At 37.2% G+C, this 24,661-nt stretch overlaps 1 protein-coding gene across 1 annotated transcript in view; it reads right to left on the bottom strand.

Annotated features, from left to right (window-relative positions):
* Positions 1–24,661, bottom strand: part of LOC126232606 (trithorax group protein osa-like) — a gene marked incomplete at its 5' end in the record, with an annotated part of 313,958 nt that overhangs the window by 23,927 nt on the left and 265,370 nt on the right. The window contains one exon of the mRNA XM_049942808.1: positions 6,585–6,751. Within this exon, the coding sequence (XP_049798765.1) occupies positions 6,585–6,751 (167 nt within the window). The remainder of the gene's footprint in view (positions 1–6,584; positions 6,752–24,661) is intronic.

Below are 24,661 nucleotides of genomic sequence, written 5' to 3'. Positions count from 1 at the left end.
GTGGATTAAGAATTAAAGTCCTAGGAGAAGAAATAGAAACTTTGAGGTTTGCCAATGGCATTGTACTTCTGTCGGACACAACAAAAAACTTGGAAGAACAGTTGAATAGAATAGGCAGTGTCTTGAAAGGAGGATATAAGATGAACATCAACAAAAGCAAAACAAGTGTAACGGAATGTAGTTGAATTAAATCAGCTGATGCTAAGGGAATTAGATTAGGAAAAGAGACTCTTAAAGTAGTAAAAAGGTTTTACTATTAGTGCAGCAAAATAACCGATGATGGCTGAAGTAAAGAGATGTAAAATGTAGACTGACAATGGCAAGCAAAGCATTTCTAAAGAAGAGATATTTGTTAACATCAAATATAGATTTAAGTATTAGGAACTCTTTTCTGAAGATGCTTGTCTGGAGTGTTGCCACATTTAGAAATGAAACATGGACAATAGACAGTTTAGACAAAAAGAGAACAGAAGATTTTGAAATGTGGTGCTACAGAAGAATGTTGAAGATTAGATGGGCCGATCATGTAACTAATGAGGAGGTACTGAATAGAATTGAGGAGACAAGAAACTTGGGGCACAACTTGACAAAAAGAAAAGGATCAGCTGACAGGACACATTTTGATACAGCAATGGATCACCAATTTAGTATTGGAGGGCAGCGTGGAGGGTAAAAATCGTAGGGGGAGACCAAGAGATGAATACACTAAGCATATTCAGAAGGATGTAGGTTGCAGTAGGTACTGGGAGATGAAGAATCTTGCACAGGATAGGGTAGCATGGAGAGCTGCATCAAACCAGTCTCAGGACTGAAGACCACAACAACAAATGTTCACTGCACAGATCTCTTGTTCATTTTTTTCTTTCTGGCAACATTAACACAAATAATATGCTATAGATAGAAACAGGATCATTTTGTGTAAATGACACAGCAAAGAATAAAGTGAAATTTGTAATTGATGGTAACATAATGCAAAATCATTTGTTTGTAGAAGTGTCAGGAAAGTTGGCATTTTTTCCTGTTCCTGTGTAAAAAAAAAAAAAAAAAAAAAATGTATATCAGGGGCTAGCAGTTTGTTAATATCGGTACCTGGTAGTTATAAAAGGCTGTAATTGGACTTTAACTTATTTTTCTCAATGCTGAGAATTCTGCGTGTGTAATCTGAAAATGAGAGTTGATTTCCCATGTAAAGAACTGTGCTCCAGATACAGTGCCAAAAAGATACCCTGTTTTCAATTATCTCCATTCCAGTAACAGTTTGTCATCAACATGAAATATTCCTACAATTCTGCATAATTTACCATACAAAAATTATGTGTTTTGATCCCTTTACCAAGGTGCATCAATTAAACTATGTATTTTTGTACCACAAAAGCATATGTATGAATTACCAAATATGGCACCTTAGTTGTGAAAAAATGTAAATGAACATGGTATCTGATCATCTACATCTTAAACTAGGCCCTGGTCCATGTAACGCATCACACTGTCATCACAAATATTATTTACAAAATACTATAAATAATATTGATTAAATATTATATGAATATGTGGTGTCTGTTCTTTCAGACATGTCCAAAAGAACAGACACCATGCATTCATGTAACTGATTCATGTTGATGGCCAATGAATCCACCACCTTCAGTGTGGGAATTGCAAAGTAGCAAACAAGGTGGACATGGACAAGGTCTGTGGATACCTGGTCCTTGGTGGGAATGTGGATCGGTTGGGAGGCATGTCAAGATAGTCTGCACAACTGTGACAAACAGTGTGTCCAAATGGTGCAGTGGTTAATGCAACTGACTAGCAAGTGGGAAGGTTCAGATCCCAGTCAGGTACACATTTTCACCTATTGTTGCTGATTCTGCATAAAGCCCTGATGCAGCTAACATCAATAGCTCGTTATCTTCCTCTCACCCTCTCTACCTACAATGTACATAAAGATTATACATTGACAACCACCAGAAAAACATTTGCACGACATTATGTGTTGTGTGGACAGATTGGCTGAAACAGGCAAAACAAGCAGGTGCCATGTCGATTATGTGTCTATGAAGCTTAATTGCCATATTTGGTGATTTTAGTACTTATAATTTCATTCTACAAAAATGTAGAGTTGAAGTGATGCATTGCATTAACGAACTCCACAAATCGCTTCATTTTTGGAACAATTTATTGTGTAAAAATATTGACAAATCAGTGTCACCAGATACAACCACTATCTATATTTCAAGTTAAAAGTGTAGACTGCTTCATTATTGTGGGCAAATGAATTTTTGGTGATTAAACCAGAAAGATATTGAGAAATGTGATAGGCCAGATTCTTTAGGCAGAGATGAAGGAAACACTGAAACACAATGTCTTTCACCTTCAAATTAGGCTTACAACTATGATTACCAGAGATCCATGTATTAAGCCTGTGTACACAGCATTAGATTATTCCCATGATAGTATAATAACAAACTTTATTAATGCTGACATGGCAAAGAGTCTGTTTTGAGTACCAAGAATGGTAAGCCTCAGTTGCATATATTCTACATGGACACCAATCCCTTCATGATTTAGTGGAAAAGCAACTTTCCATGCCAGCAAGATATGATAACATTGTTAAATGCCTTGTGTTGTGCTGAAGATAGTTTGTCTTCCTTGTTCTAACTGAGACTCCTGGCAGCTGTTTTCACACTACGAGATGTGTTGATGGATCAGTGGTCTAACATCTCAGATGATAACTCTGAAGTAATGACAATGGTTTCTGTTAAAAAGCTTTCACTAATAACACAGTTCATTTTTTCTGTCACAACATATGACTCGAAATGATTACCTATTGTTCCAACTGACTTTTTTCTTGTTAAGATAAAATATTAGAAATACTTTTCCAATCTGCAGTACCATTAGTAGCAATCACAGCCTTACCTGCGAACAATTTACATGATGCACAAAAAACAGCAGCTGTGCTACAGGAGTATACTAGAAAATCATGCAAAGTTGATTCACCATTTAAAAGTTTACAGTAAAATATATTTTTCTTCAAATATCTGGTTTTATGAAATAGAAAAATGACCGTTACAATTTTGATTAATGCCACATTGTACGAGGGGCATTTCAAAAGTCCATGCACAGTCCAAGAGATGGCACCACTGGTGAATATTGAGGTCATTTTTAGTTAGTAGCATCTTTGGAAAGAATTCACACCAAGTTTCAGCCATATTGGTCTATTTCTTTGTGTTTGGCATTCGTGTGAATCAAGGAAGACGAGTGATTGTCAAAAAATGGACAAAAAAGAATTTCGTGTGGTGATTAAACATTACTTTATGAAAGGCAAAACGCCTCAGGAGACTAAAGAGAAGCTTGATAAACATTACGGTGACTCTGTACCTTCAATTAGAACAGTTTATAAGTGGTTTCAAAATTTTCGTAGTGGCCATATGGGCACAAGTTATGCTGAATATTTTGGACGCCCTGTGGAGGTTACGACTCCATAAAACATGATAAAATCCATGATATGGTGATGGGTGACAGAAGAGTTAAGGTACGTGGGATTGCTAGTGCTGTCTTCATCTCAAATGAATGGGTACATAATATTTTGCATTAACATTTTGACATGAGAAAGCTATCCACAAGATGGGTTCCACGATTGCTCATGTTTGACCAAAAATGGAATCGTGTGAAGTGTTGCAAGGATGGTTTACAGCTGTTCAGGAAGAATCTGCAGGACTTTAAGTGTTGTTTCGTCACTGTGGATGAAACATGGTTACATTACTGTATTCCTGAGACCAAACAACCATCTAAACAATGGGTTACTAAGGGAGAATTTGCACCAAAAAAGGCGAAGACCATTCCTTCCGCTGGAAAGGTTGTAGCAACTGTCTTTTGGGATTCACAAGGGATAACCCTCATTGACTGACTAGAAAAAAATAAAACTATTACTGGTGCATATTATTAATTGTTATTGGAACGTTTGAAAACCGAGCTGCAAGAAAAATGCCCACGATTGGATCGCAAAAAAGTCCTTTTCCATCACGACAATGCTCCAGCACATACCTCAGCAGTTGTGGTCGCAAAATTAATGGAAATAGGATTCCAACTCATTTCACATCCCTCCCTATTCTCTAGACTTGGCTCCCTCATACTACTATTTGTTCTCCAATTTGAAGAAATGACTGGCAGGACAAAGATTTTATTCAAACGAGGAGGTGATCGCAGCAACTAATTATATTTCGCAGGCTTGGACAGTTCCTATTATTCGGAAGGGATCAAAAAATTAGAACAGCATTGGACGAAGTGTATAAGTCTAAAAGGAGAGTAAGTCGAAAAATAAAAAAGGTTTACCCCAAACATGTAAGTAGTTTTTATTTTTGCACAGACTTTACAAACGCCCCTCGATTGAGAACATTGATTGTTGATTCATTGACACACCATTCTGCAGGATCATCACTAATGAGGTTATTTCTTTTTTGTAATGTCTGACTCGACACTTAGTCTTTTGTGAAACTCGAACTCAGAAACAATTTGCTTTTCTTCGTTTTTAACTTTTGTTTCATTTGTATTTACTTGTTTTACAACAGCTGCAGTGCCAGAAATATCATCCGTACTACTGGTACTTGAACTCATAGTCGAACCAGTAACATTTTTTGCAAAAAATTTATCTACTCTGCAAAGCGTTTTTAGAACATTGCCCTCTCGTTCTCTCCTTTCCTTAGATAATTTCCAAAATGCCACCACACTTAATTTTACACATTTCCTTTTTCCACTGTTATTCATGTTAAAGCACTTACAAAATTGTCAACCAACAGTCAAAACAAAAGAAAAAAAGTTGTAAAAGGAAAGAAAGAAAGGAAGACATTATCCAGTTCCAATCGTACTGCACTGCACATGAGCAGAAAGTTTTTTACTTTAAACATGGCACATGAGCACAAAGATTTTTCCTTTAAACACGGAGCAATGAAATGACCAATTCGGATTACTCGACGCAACTCTGCTATGATAGAACAAAATACAAAATAATTTAATTTCATTGTTGCCTGTTTCTCTGTTGTCAGTAAACAGTAGAAGCACACCTGCCGGCTCGAATTCGTCTCGTAAAGAAAACGGGACAGTCCCTTTTTTGGCTTCTGTTTCCTGCGTCGCTGAAATTTTAGCTGGGACGCAAATATGTTCTGAATATTCTAAATATGTTCTGAATATTCTTGACCCTGTCTTTCTAATTGAAAAAGCAAATAATTTTTGAAATTTCTTGCATTGAAGTGTGCTGGATCAGCTCTTATCCCACTTATTCTTATAACATTTTAGCGGTTTCTGTAGGCAGAGAAGACAGACTAAAAAAGTTTAGTCTTGTTGGCAGATGATGTGGTGTGTTGTTATTTGCGTGAACACTACTGTTATGTCTACATGCAAATGCACCTTTTATTCCAACATAAAATAAAAATAACCTTTCCTCAAAGAAAAAAAGCTTAGTTAAGAAGTTTAATACAAAATTTGCAATGGCACATACTATTCAATTGCACAGAGTGGGAACTTTGATATCGTGCAGGTTGCAGCAGAATAAATGCAATGAACAGAAAGTTGGTTTCTTCTTCTTTTTTCGCCAAAAAAGTAACTAAGTAAACAAATAAATAAAATTTTTAAACTGTTGTGAAGTGTATTGCACACATTATTAGATATTCTGCTTGTGTTCTTTTTGTATAATCATGTGTTTAAAGATGTAAAACATTCCCAGAATTGACATGTTTTTTAAACGGGTATCATTAAATCAAAGCTCAGATACTGAAGACCACAGAGCTTTCACATTAATTACAGTAACGAAGGGTTCACTTGATACTTCCCCATAATTTCTACAAGAAATTTATGTGGAGGTGGGTTTTACATACTGAGGCCCACACATGTTACAGTACTTGCTGATTAGTTTATAACAGCTTTTCAGGGGTCCCGGTACTTTCACGGGGAAATTATGGTAGGGTTATGTAGAAGCCGGCAACATTCTCAGAACAATAAAGTTTCAAACATTGTATTGTACATTGCTGTTCTGACAGCTTACTTCAAAATATTTTGAACAGTCATGAAGGTGATACCTGACAGAAACCCAATGATAAATTTCCATTCATCGTCAAGTAAACCATGTATATTTCCAAGCTTGTATTGTCTGATTTTCTTCTTAAGGCTTATTTAAACTAGCAAGTTGTTTAACAATATTAAAAATTTTTGTCGTTTGTAAGTGCAGTTGTTTAAAAACGTAAAAGGTTAAAACGAGTAAAGTGCAAAAAATGCTGCCCCCCTTAAAATGCCACTCCTAGGCCTGTGCCTAGTGGGACTGTATGTAAATCCACCACTGGTTATAACAGTGAACAAATAAAGAAGTAACTTTATCATAGTCTAAGGGTTGTTTCGAGACTCAGTCTTTCACTCTGCAGTGGAACATGGACTTTCATGATACCACCCGACATATCAAAACTGTGTGCCAGATCTAGACTTCGACTGTGACCTGTTCCAAGGAAAGACTTACCAACTGTGCTACGTAGGCATGACTACAAGCTTTCTTCAGATTGTGGAACCAGTTTGTTGTAACTTTGTGAGAACTTATGACTAACCTTTTCTCCATGACGAAGGTGTGCTTCCATGGCTGTTATATCAGTGCGTAGACGGAGCATCTGTGACTCAACACGAGCATTTTCACGCTGCAATTCTGTGATCTCTGCTTCTAATGTCACCAGGTCTTCACTGCCAGAACCCACTGCATTGACAGGGCCTTCTATACCTGTGTTAAGAGAGAGCTATTAGAGTCGCATCAATCACAAATAACAAGTTTTTCAAAGTAGCATGTTTAATAAAAGAACAAGTCAATAGCATACCCACGATCTGAGCTAAGGGGGTGTTAGCAGTTGTACATGGGTAAGGAGAAAGCTCATATCAGTTTCAAGAAAAGGCACAGGCATGGAGGAAACAAAGAACAATTTCTTAAAAAATAATATTCAAAAGTACTAGAAAAATGTGTTTGTCAATCACTAAACAAAATAAGGCGATCACTCTGTAATATGTTCTTACACGCTGTTATTTAGTCAACTGAGAGATTATAGTTCATATGAGATTTGTTGATAATATTTTGTTGTCAGTCAACTAACATTTAGATGAGTGAAAATACAGGGTGTCCATAGCTGTAAAAAGAGAACAACTGGTCAGAATGATGCCAAATTTGAATAGCATATTGTTGACACAAGGGGAAAAATTATGGAATAAAAAAAATTTAATCAAAATTTGACCAATAAATGGAGGTTTAAGTATCAGAATATGCACACCAAAAGATGTGCAGCACACAGTTGTTCCTCAGTTTGCATCCGAGATGCCCAATATGTCAGTGTCCATGAAGGATCATGCATCTACATCTATACTCTGCAAACCACCACGAGGTGCATGGTAGAGGGAACTTCATGTCACATTGTACCAGTTATTAGAGTTTCCTCCTGTTCTATTCATATACAACATGTGAGAAGAATAACTGTTTGAATACCTTGATGTGTGCAATAATTATTCTAATCTTATCCTCAAGATCCTTGAGTGAGTGAAATAGAGGATTGTAGTATATTCCTAGAGTTATCATTTAAAGCCGGTTCTTGAAACTTTGTAAATAAACTTTCTCAGTATAGTTTCTCTTCGTGAGTCTGCCAGTTCAATTTCTCCAGCATCTCTGTGACACCCTCTCATGGATTAAACAAACCTATAACCATTCATGCTGTCCTTTGCTGTATACATTCAATATCCCCTCTTAGTCCTATTTGATACGGGTCCCACACACTTGAGCGATATTCTAGGAAGGGACAAACGAGTGATTTGTAAGCAATCTCCTGATTCTACCAATAAACGCTTTACCCATGACTGAGGGTATGTGATCATTTCACTTCATATTCCTACAAAATGCTAGACCCAGGTATTTGTATGAGTTGGCCGATTCCAACAGTGCATTGCTGGTAAAGGTCTTTTCCCAGAATGGTGACTGTGCACTACTAACCCTGCACAAGTTTGACACTCAAGGGTTTGAAAAAAAAGTATTGGTCTGATGTCTAGTAGAGGTCTGGAGAAAATCACAAAATTGTAAGAGGCAGGTTCTGCTAAAGTGCAGTGTGGCAGAGGGAGGAAAGTAGGCGATCCAACATCTGTCAAAGATGTGGTTGCAGCATTGCACGGGGCTTGAGCAGTGATGCAAAAACATGCAGTGCATGGGAAATTACCTGAACATTGAGCATTCTTACTAGCATGGTGCATAAAATTCTATGAAACATCCTGCATTGCTATCCATACAAAATCACCCGTATTCAGAAGTCGCTTCCTGCTGACCTGCCACCAAGACAAATGTTCACTCTGGAATTTCTTGCTCACATGGAAGTGAGCAATGAACAGCCAAGGAACATTCTGTGGAAGGACATGTCAATACACAGAATTGTAGAATATGGCAACGGAATATCCACATGCACATCAACTGGCACCACCTCATTCTGCAAAGGTGACTGTGTGGTGCTGATTGACAGCATTGTTATTGTAGGACTGTATTTTTTTTTAAGAGACAATTCCTGTGGGTCCCATTACCTGTACCATCACTGGTAAATGCTGTGAGAATCTTTTGCACACCAATGTCATTCCAACCCTTCAACAGCATGGAAATGTGGGAAGGATAATTTTTATGCAAGATGGCACTCCTCCACACACTGCACAGCCAGTGAAGCATCTACTGCAGAGGCATTTTGAAAATGCTAGAATTATCAGCCATAATTTCCCTACAGCCTGGTTGTCCAGATCACCTGACCTTAATTAGAGAATGATGTAACTTTGATTTTTGTGTAGTTATTGGCATCTGTGTTTGTCTCTGAGTACGCCCATAATGAGTTGTGTTACCATCAACATAGTAAGTTAAAAGTGTTGCAGGAAATAGAGGAAAAGCTGACATTTTCCCTTTCTGATGGATCCTACTGTACAGAGCAATCTTTGAATATGATAATATTAACACCTTTATAAATATAGAATGCAATTCAAAGTAAGTAAAACTAAAAGATGGTCATTAAAAGGTCTGCACATAGCAATATATTTATTGAGAAAAGAGTAAATTCATAAAATAACTGGCTTATTGAGAAATAAACCAACCAATGATCCATACAGGTGGTGACTGCTTCCAGGAAGGGGAGGTATACTGGCCCCAGGCTGAATATACTCAGTGGATTAATAATGAGGTTTGGTGTGTCAACCAGTCTGGGTGTGGTTTTCAGGAGGTTTCCCATATTCCACTATATAAATACTGGGCTGGTTCCCATGTTCCACCTCAGACACATGTTAAGCAAACTCTCTCTCACACTGGCACACAGACAGTGTACACTGCTTCTGTCCTGGTTGGTGAATAGGAGACTGATAACCTTACTTGTTTTGTCTCCTTAAACACTTACTAAGTATCAGCATCAAACAATGATTCAAGAGGGTGCAGAGCTATTTTTACAACAATAAAACTAAATTCCATGAGTCCATCACACATAGATAATGTTGAATGCACAAAAATTTCAGTTTCAACAACATTTCTGCTACTTTTTACAAAAATGCTTGTTGCTCTTCTTGAAATAAATGTGTTATTTATTACAAACATATGTTTGAAAACATGCCATGCAGTTACAACATAGTGAGGATTGAGCACCTGTTATGAACATTTTTAGTGCACAATCTTTAATTGTATTGTAATCCCACATGTGAGATTATTAAAATCCTAGTGGTTAACTGCCAAAGCATTCGCAACAAAGAGCCATAGTTTGAAGTGCTCCTGAAAAGCAGTGAAGCTCACATAATACCGGGTACAGAAAACTGGTTGAAACTGAAATTGGTAGCAGTGAGATTTCTGGGAAAATTCAAGCGCATATTGTAAGGATAGGCTAATGGGAAATGGAGGTGGTATATTAGTCGCAGTAGACAAGAAACTCAAATCCACTCAGAAAGAAATTGAAGCTCAAACAAAATGAGGTATCTCAAACAGAATGACCTCCTCCATGCCAAACAGCATCATATACTCCAGAAACATCAATCATTTGAAACCCAACTCATACTTTTATCACATGACATACTGAAAGCTTTGGATCAAGGCAGTCAGATAGATACAGTATTTCTTGATTTCTGAATAGTATTTGACACAGTATCACACCAACTCTTACTGTCAAAAGTACTATCATATGTGATATCAAGTGAAATTTGGGACTATATTGAGAGCTTTTTGGTAGGGAGTAAACAGCATGTTATCTTGGATGGAGAGTCATAATCAAATGTAGAAACAATTTTGCATGTGCCCCAGGGAAGTGTGTTGGTACCCTTGCTGTTGATGGTGTATATTAATGACCTTGCAGACAATTTTAATAGAAGCCATACATGTTTTGCAGATGACACTGTCAGAAAGAATCTGCATAAATATTCAGTCAGATCTTGATAATATTTCAAAGTGGTGCAAACACTGGCAACTTGCTTTAAATGTTCATAAATGCAAAACTGCATTTCACAAAAAAAAGTAGTATTCTATGACTATAATATCAATGAGTCACATTTCAAATTGGCCAACTCATACAAATACCTGGACATTACTCATTGTAGTGATATGAAATAGAATGATAATATAGGTTTAGTTTTGGGTAAAGCAGGTAATAGACTTCATTTTATTGGTAGAATAATGGGGAAGTGAAATCACTCTAGAAATGAGATTGCTTACAACTCATTCATAGAACCAGTTCTAGAATACTGCTCAAGTGTGTGGGACCCATACCAAATAGGACTAACAAGGAATATTGAACATATACACAGAAATGCAGCAGAACGTGGGAAGAATGACCGCTTAAATACTTCTGTGCATGTTGTAATTACTCTAAGCTTGTCTTCACCATCACTACAGGAGCAATAGAAAGGAAGCAATAATATTTGCCTAGATTCCTCACTTAATGCTGGTATGTAGGCTTTTGTGGGATAACTGGCATCTATATTCAAGAATCTGAGTGACTTGTATCAGAATTTTGTAAGCAGGCTCTCCTGTAGAGTGAAAGTATTTGCTTAGTATCCTAATAATGAACAGAAGGCTGCCAGCTGCTTTACCTTTGACTGAGCCTATGTCATAATTCCATTTCATGTTCCAAGAAACAGCTATATCCAAGAATTTGCGAGTTGGTCAAATCCACCTGAGACTCGCTTATGTAGTAGTCATATGTTACTACGTTTTTTGCATTTTGTAAAGAGTACTATTTTGCATTTCTGGATATTTAAAGCAGTTTGTCAAACTTTACACCATTTTTTACTTGTCCAAATACTCAATATACCTTTAAAATGAACATCTGCTTTTCTGTTATTTTACTTGGCTCAATTTGTCCTTTTTCCTTTTTTTCCTCAAGCTACACCTCAACCTATGAAATATGTCAATACAGTCTTAATTTTTAAACACGCTGCACCGAACTATTGGGAAAATGTTTGGACTATTTCTATTGAATGTGCTATCAGTGAATTATAATTGCAACACATACTTTTTTCATAACCTATTTTTTAATCACTTTGGTGTTGAATAGTTGTAGTACTTTATGAATTCATTAACACCTCTAGTAAAGTATAAATACAATACTGGTATCAGTAGGGAGAAGTATTTTCTGCAGAATAACTGTTCAAAACATACCACTTAACATAGCACAAATCAGGCTAAATAAATATAAGCTGAAAGCAGAGCCTAGGTTTCTAGTGAATAGCTTCAGGTTATTATGATAACAGTTTACTATGATTTCCTCAAACTGCAGACTGAATGAAATGAAAACAATACACATAGGCCTATACACTATGAAAAAGAGTGTTATGAGCAGTAAATGGTGTGATATGAGTGACCAAAATATGTCACAGAAACTGCAGGCCACTTGAAAATGTGCTATAAATGTACTGCAGAAACTTAGGTATTAAATATTTCCAAAAATATATTTGTCTATACAATCTAGGATATCACTCCCCTAGAAATCGCAAAGTTGGAATTGAAGAGAGGGTATGTATTTTGTGCAACTTTTCCGTTAATATTCATGATGAGTCTTTTGTCAAGCACAATTGCAGATTCATGGGAATAAAAGTGCATGCACAAAAATTGTCCACACGTTGTCTCACTGTGCAAGGATTGCTATGGAACCCCCTTTCTTGTTGAAGGTTTTTCCTGTGTTGATTGCGATGAAAAGCTGACAAAAGGTGACACATGACTGTAAGTAAAAAAGTATCTACATAACAGAGGTCCTTACAAGAAATATAGAGAGATAACAATATTTTGTGTGCATATTTCACATCAGTGTAAGAATTTAGATTTTCTGCTTGGCTAACTGCTGTGATAATGCTCACAATAGCATTTTGGTATCTGGGAACTGGTGACTTATATACCAGGTTGAGCTATTTCTTTTGCATTTCAAAACAAAGTATTTCAGTCATTATTCCAGATATTGTGAAATATTCATGAAAAATCCTTAGACACTATGTGAAGGATCATTTACATTTTATTTTATAAAACTGTTGTTTACGAAACTTCAATCAGAAAAGATTGCATGTAGATTAATATCCTCGAACTCAAGAATTTCGGGAATATCATAACACCAAAATCAAGTAGAATGGAGACTGTGTTTTACAGTTTTGTATTTTTGGCAACATCAATGTCCTTCATAGTAGTTTGTTGAGGAGCTACAAATAGGCCATCATTTCTTTTGTTCAGATGCCAAGCTACTTGGTTGTTGTGCTGTGAAGTCACCACAGTATTAATATTCATCTACAGTTTTCATATAGCTACATTTTTCATAAATTTGAACCAATGGTACAATGGAAGAGCAGTCAATGAAAAAGATGAGCCAATCGCTCCAGCCAAAGCTTGCATGAGAGTCACTGTTTTTACAGGAATAATAATGTACAGAAACTTCTTGTTGAGAATTTGAATTATTTGGGATAAAGGAGGTCTCTCACCAAAATGCAGAAGCACTGTGTCATGGGTAACGACACAAACAGAATGTACAGAGCATTGTTAGCTTTTGAAATGAACTTCCTTTTTTGAGCTTGTAGGGAAAACATGCGAACAAACACACAAACTCTCACTCACTCACATGAACATGCCTGTATCCCTACATTGTGCTCAGTCAACTGAGCACAATGTAGAGGCACAGGCATATGCATTTGAGTGAGAGTGTGTATGTTTGTGCATGTTTTCCCTACAAGCTTGAAAAAGGAAATGCACTCCACTAGCTAGCAAAGCTCCGTGCCTTCTGTTTGTGTACCAATCAATGATGCAGTGCTTCTGCTTTTCCTGCTTTATTCCTAACTAATTTTTACAGAAATATAATTCTGTGACAGTGTAAATGGTAAGGATAACATCACAGCTGATGCCCTCTCAAGAATGTCAGCAGGAGGAGTGAGGCGGGAGAAAAACCATCCTCTCTCTCTCTATAAAAACAGGGAAGAGTCCTGGTGATGACACCTTAAATGATATCAGATTCCAAGAGTTTAACGTACTTTGGGGTCACGCAATCAGTGCTGTCATACTCTCTCATTTGCCACTGATGCCACTATTGATGCAGCATGCCTCATCTCTTGCCCTGTATATTTACAGGACAAACTACTGTTGGGCAACAGCTTGGACCCCAGAAAGTGAAGTTGGAGGGAATCAAGCTCGTCTCTCTCCCCAATTCACAAGAAAAAACCACAATCCCCAGGCAAGATATTACTAGTAATTTCATGCAGCTGCATTCAAGGTAGCTGAAGAAAATACAGTTATTTGATGGCTTACTTATGCTACACAACAATGTGTAAAAGCTGTTGAGGACAATGCAGCACTAACTTGAATTGAGGTGATTTGAAAGAAGATTTGGAGGACGGTTTCTGTAAAAACTTATGTACCACAGCTTATTTGTTTATTGAATGTTGTGGTATTTTAGTTGTGTACATGTTGTACATCTGATGATTATAAATGCATTAAAGAGAGAGCAGATCCTGATTACTTCTACAATAATTCTTAATACCCATTACAATTTATTTTGATTTAAATATAAACATCAGGATGCGTAACATTCAACAAAAAACTGTGTAGCAGTATTGTTCTGAATCAATAAATGTCAGATTTAAAAGGAGTTTCTCTCTCTCTCTTTTGTTTTGTTTTACCTGTAGATTTTAGTAAGTTACTACTTTAATATTTGTGTGTTACATATATGTTTATGCGTGAATGAAAACGCAAATTGTTATGTGAAAACAGAAGAATGATTTAACCAAACTGAAATCGAACTTGGAAATTATGCCAAACTCATAGCTAATGAATTTTTCAGATAGAGTATATTGAAAACTGTTATCTTGCTTAAATCATGCAGATAACATTCTTTGGGCAGAACTTCTGTATAAATATTTTTGTCATAATGCATGTCATCGAAAAGGGAGACACTTTTCGTTGAAGGTGAAAAAAGGTAAAAAAAAGTTAATGGTAAGGGAGGGAGGTGCTCACTAGCTAAGTGAAGCAACTTCTCTATTTCGTACTATTGCATCCCATATGAGTTTTTCCCTGAGTTCCAAAACTTTATAAATTATTTCCCTAATTTGCCTGGGGTAAATATAATACACAACGAAATGCACATTGGCCCCATCTGCCTGCCGTCTGCTGAACAGTGGAAGACATTTGCAACAAATCCGGACAGCAATGCGCGTTTCCGCACGGCCTCAATTTCGAGAAATTTTCATATCCGCATGCGTATTCGCTGTTGGCTATGTACGTGAATCGCAAGCCGAACAGAAAAAAAGGCAATCGTGTGGCTTGTGGATACAGTGTCGTTTTGTTTTGTCGCACCTCTTGCAATCAAGGATGTTAGAGCGGAGGTAATTTGTTTTTTTTTTTTTTTTTTTTTTTATTTCCATGGTTCTGATCGTGTCTGCAATCCAGCAAAGAATATCCATGGCCCATCTAATTCAAAATCGAATGGCTACATATCACAGCCACTTCAATGTGAAAACTGCAGCACATTACGATACACGATATCTTATGTCAATAACTTTTATTAGCAGCAGTTACTGACATTCCGGATATTGGAAAGTGATGACTAAATCGTATCGTGATGTTACGAAAGACATTGACAATTTGTACAGGTGTACGTGAATATGAAATTGATATTTCGAAAAAATTATTGTTCTATAAAAAGGAATAAATAAAATAGTCGTTTCACAGCAGTACCGTAAGTACATTTTTTTTTTAAAAATATGGCCATTCAAATAATTAATCTCTCTACATATATTGCGAGGTTCAGAAGAAAGAAGAAAGTATAGGTCGTAATTTTACAGTGCAGTGCAATATTTGTACTCGGGTCAAAGTCTTTGATCAGTTCGTCCGTTCTACTTAAAATTATTAAACGACTCCCAGTACTTCTTGAATTCATGACGGATATGATTTCTTTTATCGAAATGTAATTTCACTTTTACTCTGAATGCAAACTGTCATTTTTCTTGACCAAAAACTAGTGTATCTCTTTCACATATACCTACTACGGTATAATAGTATAGATGTGATAATATAACGAAAGCACTGGCGGTAGTAGGGTTTATATAGTGTGTACCCATATAGTTACGGCCTACAGTTAATTTTGCACTTAATGAAGGACACGTTGAACAAATGTAATTCTTTCCTTATGCTGTTACATTTACTAATGGGATGATAGAAAATTAACTGTTTGAAGCTCTCTGTTACACAATTACAGTACTCATTTAATAAGCTCTTTTATTTCATTTTCTGTGCCTTGGGATCTTGTCACACAATACTGGGTGCGATAATAGTTAAAACAGAAATGAGTAGTTAATGGGGAACTGGGAAGATATGGCCCATGCAATGGAACCACTACAGTACTCATCTAGATTGATATAGGGAAACCCAAATCACAATATCTGGACCACATTATAAACGCGAATCTTCCTTATAAAAGCAATAGTGACATTTTTTAACTTGAGTAAAAATTTCATTTTAACAAAAAATGGTTCAATGGCTCTAAGCACTATGGGACTTAACATCTGAAGTCATCAGTCCCTTAGACTTAGAACTACTCAAACCTAACTAACCTAAGGACATCACACACATCCATGCCTGAGGCAGGATTCGAACCTGCGACCGGAGCAGCAGTGCGGTTCCGGACTGAAGCGCCTAGAACCGCTCGATTACAGTGGCCGGCTTCATTTTAACAGACTGTACTATTTCTGCAGAGAGTAGAAGTAGTTTATGAAAATAACAGCCTTCGACTTGGCTTTGAAAACACTGCAGCACAAAGAATAACTTTCATGAAAACATAAGACTCGTTTTAAATAAGAAAGATGAGCTCATATTGCTGCAGGAAATTGAAAAGATTAAAAGATTTTTATTTATTTTATTTGATGTGCTATGCAGTGCTTTTTTGAATTTTAGATAATTTTCTTTTACCATTAACTAGCTGCAGGCCGCTCATCAGTTTCAGATGTTACATCATTATCTAGAAAGCATCCAGTTGCACACTATAGTCAATATGCTGGCAGAAATAATGGACATCTAGTTACTAGTATTGCACAGTTTATAAACTATAAAATTTATTATGTTTTTTTGTCAATCAAATGGAAATTTGAGAAAGCCACTGGTTATATGTAATAGCCGCACATATAGCCAATTTAAACCACCACTATAATTCTCCAACCACTGTGAATATTGTGAACATACAAAGTAATTTTGAAGTGCTTCCCATAATTATCACTATGACTAGATTAGCCCTAATCGTAATTTATTGTTAGTGTACTTACAAGGGAACCTCCCCATCGCACCCCCCTCAGATTTAGTTACAAGTTGGCACAGTGGATAGGCCTTGATAAACTGAACACAGATCAATTGAGAAAACAGGAAGAAGTTGTGTGGAACTGTGAAAAAATAAGCAAAATATACAAACTGAGTAGTCCATGGGTCACATAGACAGCATCATGGAGAGTGGGAGTTCAGGAGCGCCGTTGTCCCATGGTAGCGTGAGCAGCTGCAGAACGAGAGGTCCTTGGTTCAAGTCTACCCTCGAGTGAAAATTTTACTTTCTTTATTTTTGCATAGTTATTATCTGTCCGTTCGTTCATTAACGTCTCTGTTCACTGTAATAAGTTTAGTGTCTGTGTTTTGCGACCGCATCGCAAAACCATGCGATTAGTAGACGAAAGGACGTGCCTCTCCAATGGGAACCGAAAACATTTGCTCGCAAGGTCATAGGTCAACCGATTCCTCCACAGGAAAACACATCTGATATATTCTATACAACACTGGTGACTGCATGTGTGTCACATGACAGGAATATGTTGTCGACCCACCTAACTTGTACACTTGGTGAATGGGTAAAAAGATTCTTCTACCCTGCCCGATTTAGGTTTCCTTGTGGATGTGATAATCACTCCCAAAAAAGTGATGAAAACATGAGTTTGTCACATAAACTGAAAATAAAAAATTAATCTTTTCACTCGATGGAAGATATGAACCAAGGACCTTTCGTTCCGCAGCTGCTCACGAGACCACGGCGCTCCTACGTTCTCAGTGTCCTTGATGTTGCCTATCTTCCCATGAACTACTCAGTTCGTATATTTTGCTTATTTTTTCACAATTCCACACAACTTCTTCCTGTTTTCTCAATTGATCTGTGTTCAGTTTTTCAAGGCCTATCCACTGTGACAACTTATAACTAAATCTGAGGGGGGTGTGATGGGGAGGTTCCCTTGTTAGCATTGCAGGGTAGAGTGTATGGGGATTTGTTGTTAATCTTGCAGGAAATATATTCATTGGGAGGGAGAATACAGTGAGGAGAATGACAGGTGGTGACCTGGACAAGGTAGCTTCCTGACTCATAGCACCACTGTTCACTTTGTGAGCTTTTCATGCACCATGATTGGCCACATGATAATGGAACTGTGAGGACGATTACTGTCAGGTAGAGATGGCAATGATGGCAGCTGACTTTATGCTCTGATACCAGTCGGGACTATCAATAAATCAGGTTTCACTAGGCATGGCATATACCTAAACAGTACTGGGAAGGGAAGATTGCTAGAGCTGTTTCATGAAAGTATAGGGAGTAGATCGTAGGTCACACATGGTCAAGTATCTGTTGCCATGAATAGGAATAGTAGGTCTTGTTTTGGATAAATCCAGACAATAGGTTTCCATACCTAAATGTATCCCCAGCAGTCTAAAAAAATTTGAAATAATCAGTTATAAGATAGATACTCACACACCAAATGACACACATACTACATTTCATAAAGAAAAAGAAACTGCTGGAAAAACTAATATGGGGCATTTCACAGAATTAACAATCCTTCATCAAAACATGCAATCAATAAAAAATAAAATACAGCAATTTGAATTTGCACTCCAGTCTTTGACCTGCATAGTATTTTGTGTAATTGAGCACTGATGTAGAAATCCAGCACTGTGTGAAATGACTTGCACTATAACTATGGGACTACTCCAAAAGTTAAAGGGTCATGTATTTGTATAAGAAAAGTAACACAGTGTAAATCAAGACATGACATTTGTACAGAAATTAAAGACAAACACTTTGAAATACCAGCTGTTGAATTAACAGGGCTTCACATCACCAAGAAATTAATCTTTTTGTGTGTGTAGGTGAATCACCCAGTGGTTCTGTGAACACTTTGTTCAATTAACTTTAAGGAGTTTTAGATAAAGTCTCAAGTACAAAAGTCAACATAATTTTGTGTGGAGACATAAACATGAAACTAGTAGCAGGTTCATAAATATCTTTCAGAGTTTTGGTATGCCCATGTTGGTCAGTAATGCAACATTGGTTAGTACCGTAACTGCACCAGTAATTGACTTCGTGATCACAAATGTGGACATAGAAAACTATGGTGTAGCTGGAGAAGATCTTTGATTATTAGACCATCTCTTTGAAGTAATAATAGTAAAATTGAGTGAACTACAAGCCTACAGAATACATATTTCAGAAATCGAAATAAAATATTTTTAAAGAGAACTAGCAGACCAAATTTGGGATGAAGTATATAGAGAAACCAATTCTCTATTTTATCAACCTCATTTTAATTGAACTTTGACGAGAGGTTTCCAAAAGTACCTACATCAGTATTGATGTCTCACAAAAACAAGTAGATAACAACAGGTATTAAGAATTCCTCCCAAACCCTTCAGTACCACATTTCTGTGAAAAAAGAGTCCTTATGAACCAGATTTCCGAAATTTCTGTCACAGGCGGAAAGATATTTATAGGAAGGCAGTGACTGCTTCCAAAAAAAGGAATTTGATGACAAAATAATATACATCACAGTGAATAAAAGTAAAGCAGTGTGGGAAGTCATTACAAAGGAAACAATGAGGGACAAACAAAGGCATTAGAATGTATTGATAAGGGAAAGGAAGAAAGTAACAAATGATCCACACAACGTAGCAAACTGTGTGAATGAGTATTTTTTAAGTGTTGCAGAGACATTACAACAAAATTTCCAAAAAGCAATAGATGATGTATAAATAATTATACACTGATTACAATAATATTATTACCAACCTCAAAGCATGAAGTCAGTGAAGCTGTACAAAAGCTAAAAAATAAGAAGTCAATAGGTTCAGATGAAGTACCAATGTGTGTGCTGAAACAATATGCACAGAAAAGACTGGCTGCCTTAAAAAATGTAATATACACTACCACTCATTAATTTTAATACACCCAATAAATGACATCTAGTTCTCTGTAGATAAGGTCTAATACCATGGGTACAGTTGGTGAAGCAAAGGAATAGTACAATAGTTGTACACATTTCATAATTTTTGCTTGTGGTCATCAAGATACAATAGTATCCAACAAACAATGTCACGTACAAAAATGTTATGCACCTATTTGATATGTTTGTTTACCTATTTACCAATAGACATCGCATTTGGTGCACCTGTGTTGTTCCCTGAATTTGGTGCACCTGCATTGTTCCCTATAGTGATGTGATGTCCGCAGTGAACGGCAAGCATTGCTCCAATACACAACATGTAGTTCCTGCACGTCACTTTCTTTATGGCACTGAAGTGCGCACATCACCAGTATGGCTCCACGAGTGGAGATGTCCATAGAAAAACGTGCTGCAATTGTAGCACTTAGCCAAGCAGGTTTATCTATTTGCCAAATTGTGAAACAGTGTAGTGTGTCTATAGGGACAGTGCAATACACCTACCATCGCCAGAAGACAACACATAGCAATATGAACATACCATGACCAGGATGACCTTATAAAACAACTAAAAGTGATGATAAACATATCAGAATTACCAGTAAGAGAAATAGATTCAAAACAGTGCCCCAAATTTGTGCAGAATTGGTAGAAATTAACACAACAACAATATCTGATGCAGCAGTAAAAAGGAGACTGACTGAAGCTGGCTTGAAAGGATGTGTCACAGCAAGAAATCCCCTACTAAAGCCCATAAATAAACAGAAGAGAATTTAATGGGCTAGGAAACATCGTAACTGGACATCGGAAGAGTGGACAAAGGTGTTATTCACCAATGAATCAAAGTTCAGGATTTTTGGAACCAGAAGGCGAATATTTGTTCGATTTGTAGAGGGAAGTGTAGCCCAGCAGTGTGTTCTACCTACAGTTAAAGACGATGGAGGTTCTATTATGGTTTGGGGATAGAGTTGGCGACATTGTGAAAATAGAGGGATGTATGGATCAGAAGCAGTACCACTGCATACTTCAGTATCATGCAATACAAAGTGGATTGTGCTTAATAGGGAAAGGGTTCACCTCACAACAGGATAATGACTCAAAACATGGGTCGGCATACTGTACAAACTACATTGCATCAAAGGAAAAACAGAAAGTACTGAATGATATGGTATGGCCGTCCCAAAGCCTCATTTGTAATCCCATTGAAATGGTCTGGGATGAAGTGGACAGACATATCAGGGAAGTTAATATATCCAGCAAGGAACATCTTTGGAATATTGTTAAGGATGTATCAAATCATATAGATTCACAATACCTACAAAAACTGACTGACCACATGCCTCGAGTTTGTGAGGCAGTCATTAAATCCAAAGGAGGATACTTTGATAAAAGTAAAATGTAATGATTGTAATTGTATTATAGAAGTGGAAGTTAATATAGTTATATTTCATGAGAAATAATGTTTGATTTGTGTTGTAAATCTGAAATTTATTTAAATAATATTCGTACATGGTCTCAGATCTTAGCTATAAAAATCTGTCCTGTGGAACAAATGCACAAAATGTGAACACAGTTTTCAAACTGCAGAAAATAATAACCAATAACACTAGTCAAGTTCATCATTGAGATCTGATCAAAACACTGGGGATTTTAACTACACCATGTGTGCACCAATCAGCCATACATGTCAAAAATAACATTGATAATTGCTGCACAAACAGCTATGTCCATGACCATGGAATAAGAGCTTGACTGAGCTTACATTTACCAAGAAAGAAACTCAAAACATGTTCTACCAAAGAATAAAACTCTACAATAAATGTGCGAAGAAGAGTAAAGAGATCACTAAAAAAACTTCTTTAAAAAGGCAGTTAAAAAGTCCCTGTGAATCAGTACATTCTACACATTGAAGGATTTTTCAGATAACATAGAAGGGGGGGGGGAGGTTGGAAAATATGTAACACATATAAATAACAATAGTGATAGGAGAACATACATATAAAAAAGTTTTATATAGGCAAGCATTCAGAGCCATTATCTCTTTCTTCTGGAAGAAGGGTTGAAGGGGAAGGAAGAGGGCTGAAGAAAAAGGACTGGAGAGGTTTAGGAAATACAGTTGAGTTCGGAAAGGTTACCCAGAACCCTGGGTCACGGGAGACTTACCGAACAGGATGAGAAGGAAAGACTGATTGACTGATTGTTAGAGAATGTCCGGTGCAGCTCCCAACAATTTATACATGTGCTCTCTTGCCGCCACTTGGTGAGCAGAATTTTTATCTATCAAAGCACATTATATTGTCAAATAGTGGTAATAAAATACATACCATTTCACATAATACTTTCACATTATGTTTTTTTTCTGGAAAACATTACTGCAAAATCTATTCAGTGTATAAATACTGATACCTTATCCTCTGTCTGAGCTCAGCATCTTATTCTTGTTATATGGGGATGTTGACTCAGTTTTTCAGGCTAGGGAATGGGAAGTTGCAGTACACAAAATGGTATCAGGCATTGTCGCTTTGGTCCTGAGATCAGCTGATAGTGTGTTTAGTGTTTTATTATGGATACAGTGTGTGTATAGTGTGTGTAGCATGTGCAGTGACTGGGAGTGAGAAATGAATATACAGTGTACCATACCACTATTGTTTTAATTTATTAAATAACTTCTTTGTAAAACAATATTTTGCATGAGGGGTAAACTAAATGAGGTAGAACTGTTTTAAACAGACTGGTCTTGTATTCAGCAGGGTGGAGGCTCTAATCTACATCTGGCCATCCTGATTTACGTTTTCTGTAGTTTCTCTAAACTACTTTGGGAGATGCAGAGATGGTTCCTACTATAAGACCAACTAACTGTCCAATCTTTCTTAAGCTAGACCTTTAAGTATATAATAACTGTGTACATGAATTCAGTTATTTTTGTTGTTCTTAAATTTTAATACCAAAACATGTCCAATATCATTGAAAAAGTGATCTATGGATAAATAAAACTATACTCCAGTTAAAATTACTTTGTGACTGACATTTCAGCGAGCTGTATGATAGGAGCCAGCTGCCATCCAATTGTAGTTTTCTCTCATGTGCAATGTGCTAGCTGTGTTGCATGTTTTGTAAGTAAATGCAGTGCACTGTGAAGCGTGATTGCCTGGAAAGTGTAACATTGCTCCCTGCCACCGAATTATGTCGACTACAAAGTAATTTTAATTGGAGTATACTGCTGCTGCTACCACCACCACCACCACCACCACCACCACCACCACCACCACCACCACCACGACTATGACTACCACTACCATCCACCGCTCATACTAATACTACTACTACTACTACTACTACTACTACTACTACTAGAAACAACCTTCAGTGGCTGCTTTGGCCGTTTAGATCCACGTCTATATCCATACTATAAAAACAATTGTGAAGTGCATGGAGCACAGTACTTCCTGTTTTTCCAATCATTAGGGCTCCTTCCCATTTCAATTGTGTATGGACCACAGGAAGTACAATGGCTTAAACAACCCTGTGCATGCTGCAATAATAACCAAATCTTGTCTTCATCATCCCCATGTGAGGGACACTTAGGGAGTTGTTGTACATTCCTACATTCATCACTTAAATTTGGTTCTTGGAACTTTTAAGTAAGCTTTCAAGGGACAGTTTTGCAATTTTAACACTTTCTGTGGCCGCTGACACTAGTATCTATTTCACTCATCTTTTCAGTGGCATGAAAATGAAAATTGGACAATAGTTGTGAAGTTTCCTTTGTAAAGGAGCTTTTCAAAATAGAATAAAGCATTTGTTCTTTTGGGTCTTAATTTCAATTGCTGTCTTGCCCAAAAAATGTTTGGTCACATTACTTTGATGCCACTGACAGCCGCTCCACAGGGCCAGAATTTCTCTGAGTTATGTGAAAGATCTTTTGACGATATTCTGCTACAGTAGTTGAAGGATTCACACATTGCCACATTGAGAGCCAAACATTTCATTCTGTTGTGGCGTAACAAGCTAGTCACGCCACACTGAGGAGGAAGCCGAAAGGCACGCGTACACACACGCCGACTGGCGTCAAGTCTGGAACAGGATAAGTTATGACTGCTATAAAGAAAATACGTAGCTTTGGAATATACTTAACTTTTAATGCTTCCTTTGGTACATCTCTCTTGACTATACAAATGAGACTGATACAATTGGCGCCTTGCTAAGTCGTAGCCATTAACTTAGCTGAAGGCTATTCTGTCTCTCGGCAAATGAGAGCAAAGGCTTCGTCAGTATAGTCGCTAGCAACATCGTCGTACAACTGGGCGAGTTCTCGTACGTCTCTCGAGACCTGCCGTGTGGTGGCGCTCGGTCTGCAATCACACAGTGGCGACACGCAGGTTCGACATGTACTAATGGACCGCGGCCGATTTAAGCTACCACCTAGCAAGTGTGGTGTCTGGCAGTGACACCACACATTCAGTACCTCTTTTTCATAGCCCTATACTTTCTTTTACACCAATTATGCAGTACTCTCTGAATCTGCAGAAATTTCTTGACGGTAACTGTATACCATGGAGACTCCCTCAGATCATAATCTATCAATGTATACAGAAAATTGGCAGCAAAAGTGGTCACAGGTTTGTTTGACCCATGGCAAAGTGTCACAGAGATGCTGAAGAAACTGAACTGGTAGACACCCGAAGACAGATGTAAAGCATACTTACAATTTTCAAGAATCAGTTTTAATTGCTAACTCTAAGAATATGCTACAACCTCATATGTATCACTCCTGTAGGGACTGCGAGAACAAGATTAGGTTAATTACAGCACACACATATGCATTTCAACAACCATTCTTCCCACACTCCACAGCTGAATGGAATGGGAAGGAGCCCTAAATAATTGGTACAACAGAAAGTACCTTTTTCTATGCATTTCATAGCCTGTAATCTGCATAGACGCCTACCAG

The sequence above is a fragment of the Schistocerca nitens genome, chromosome 1 (genome assembly GCF_023898315.1).
Source record: "Schistocerca nitens isolate TAMUIC-IGC-003100 chromosome 1, iqSchNite1.1, whole genome shotgun sequence".
Classification (NCBI taxonomy): domain Eukaryota; kingdom Metazoa; phylum Arthropoda; class Insecta; order Orthoptera; family Acrididae; genus Schistocerca; species Schistocerca nitens.
This window is presented reverse-complemented; position numbering and strand designations above follow the sequence as displayed.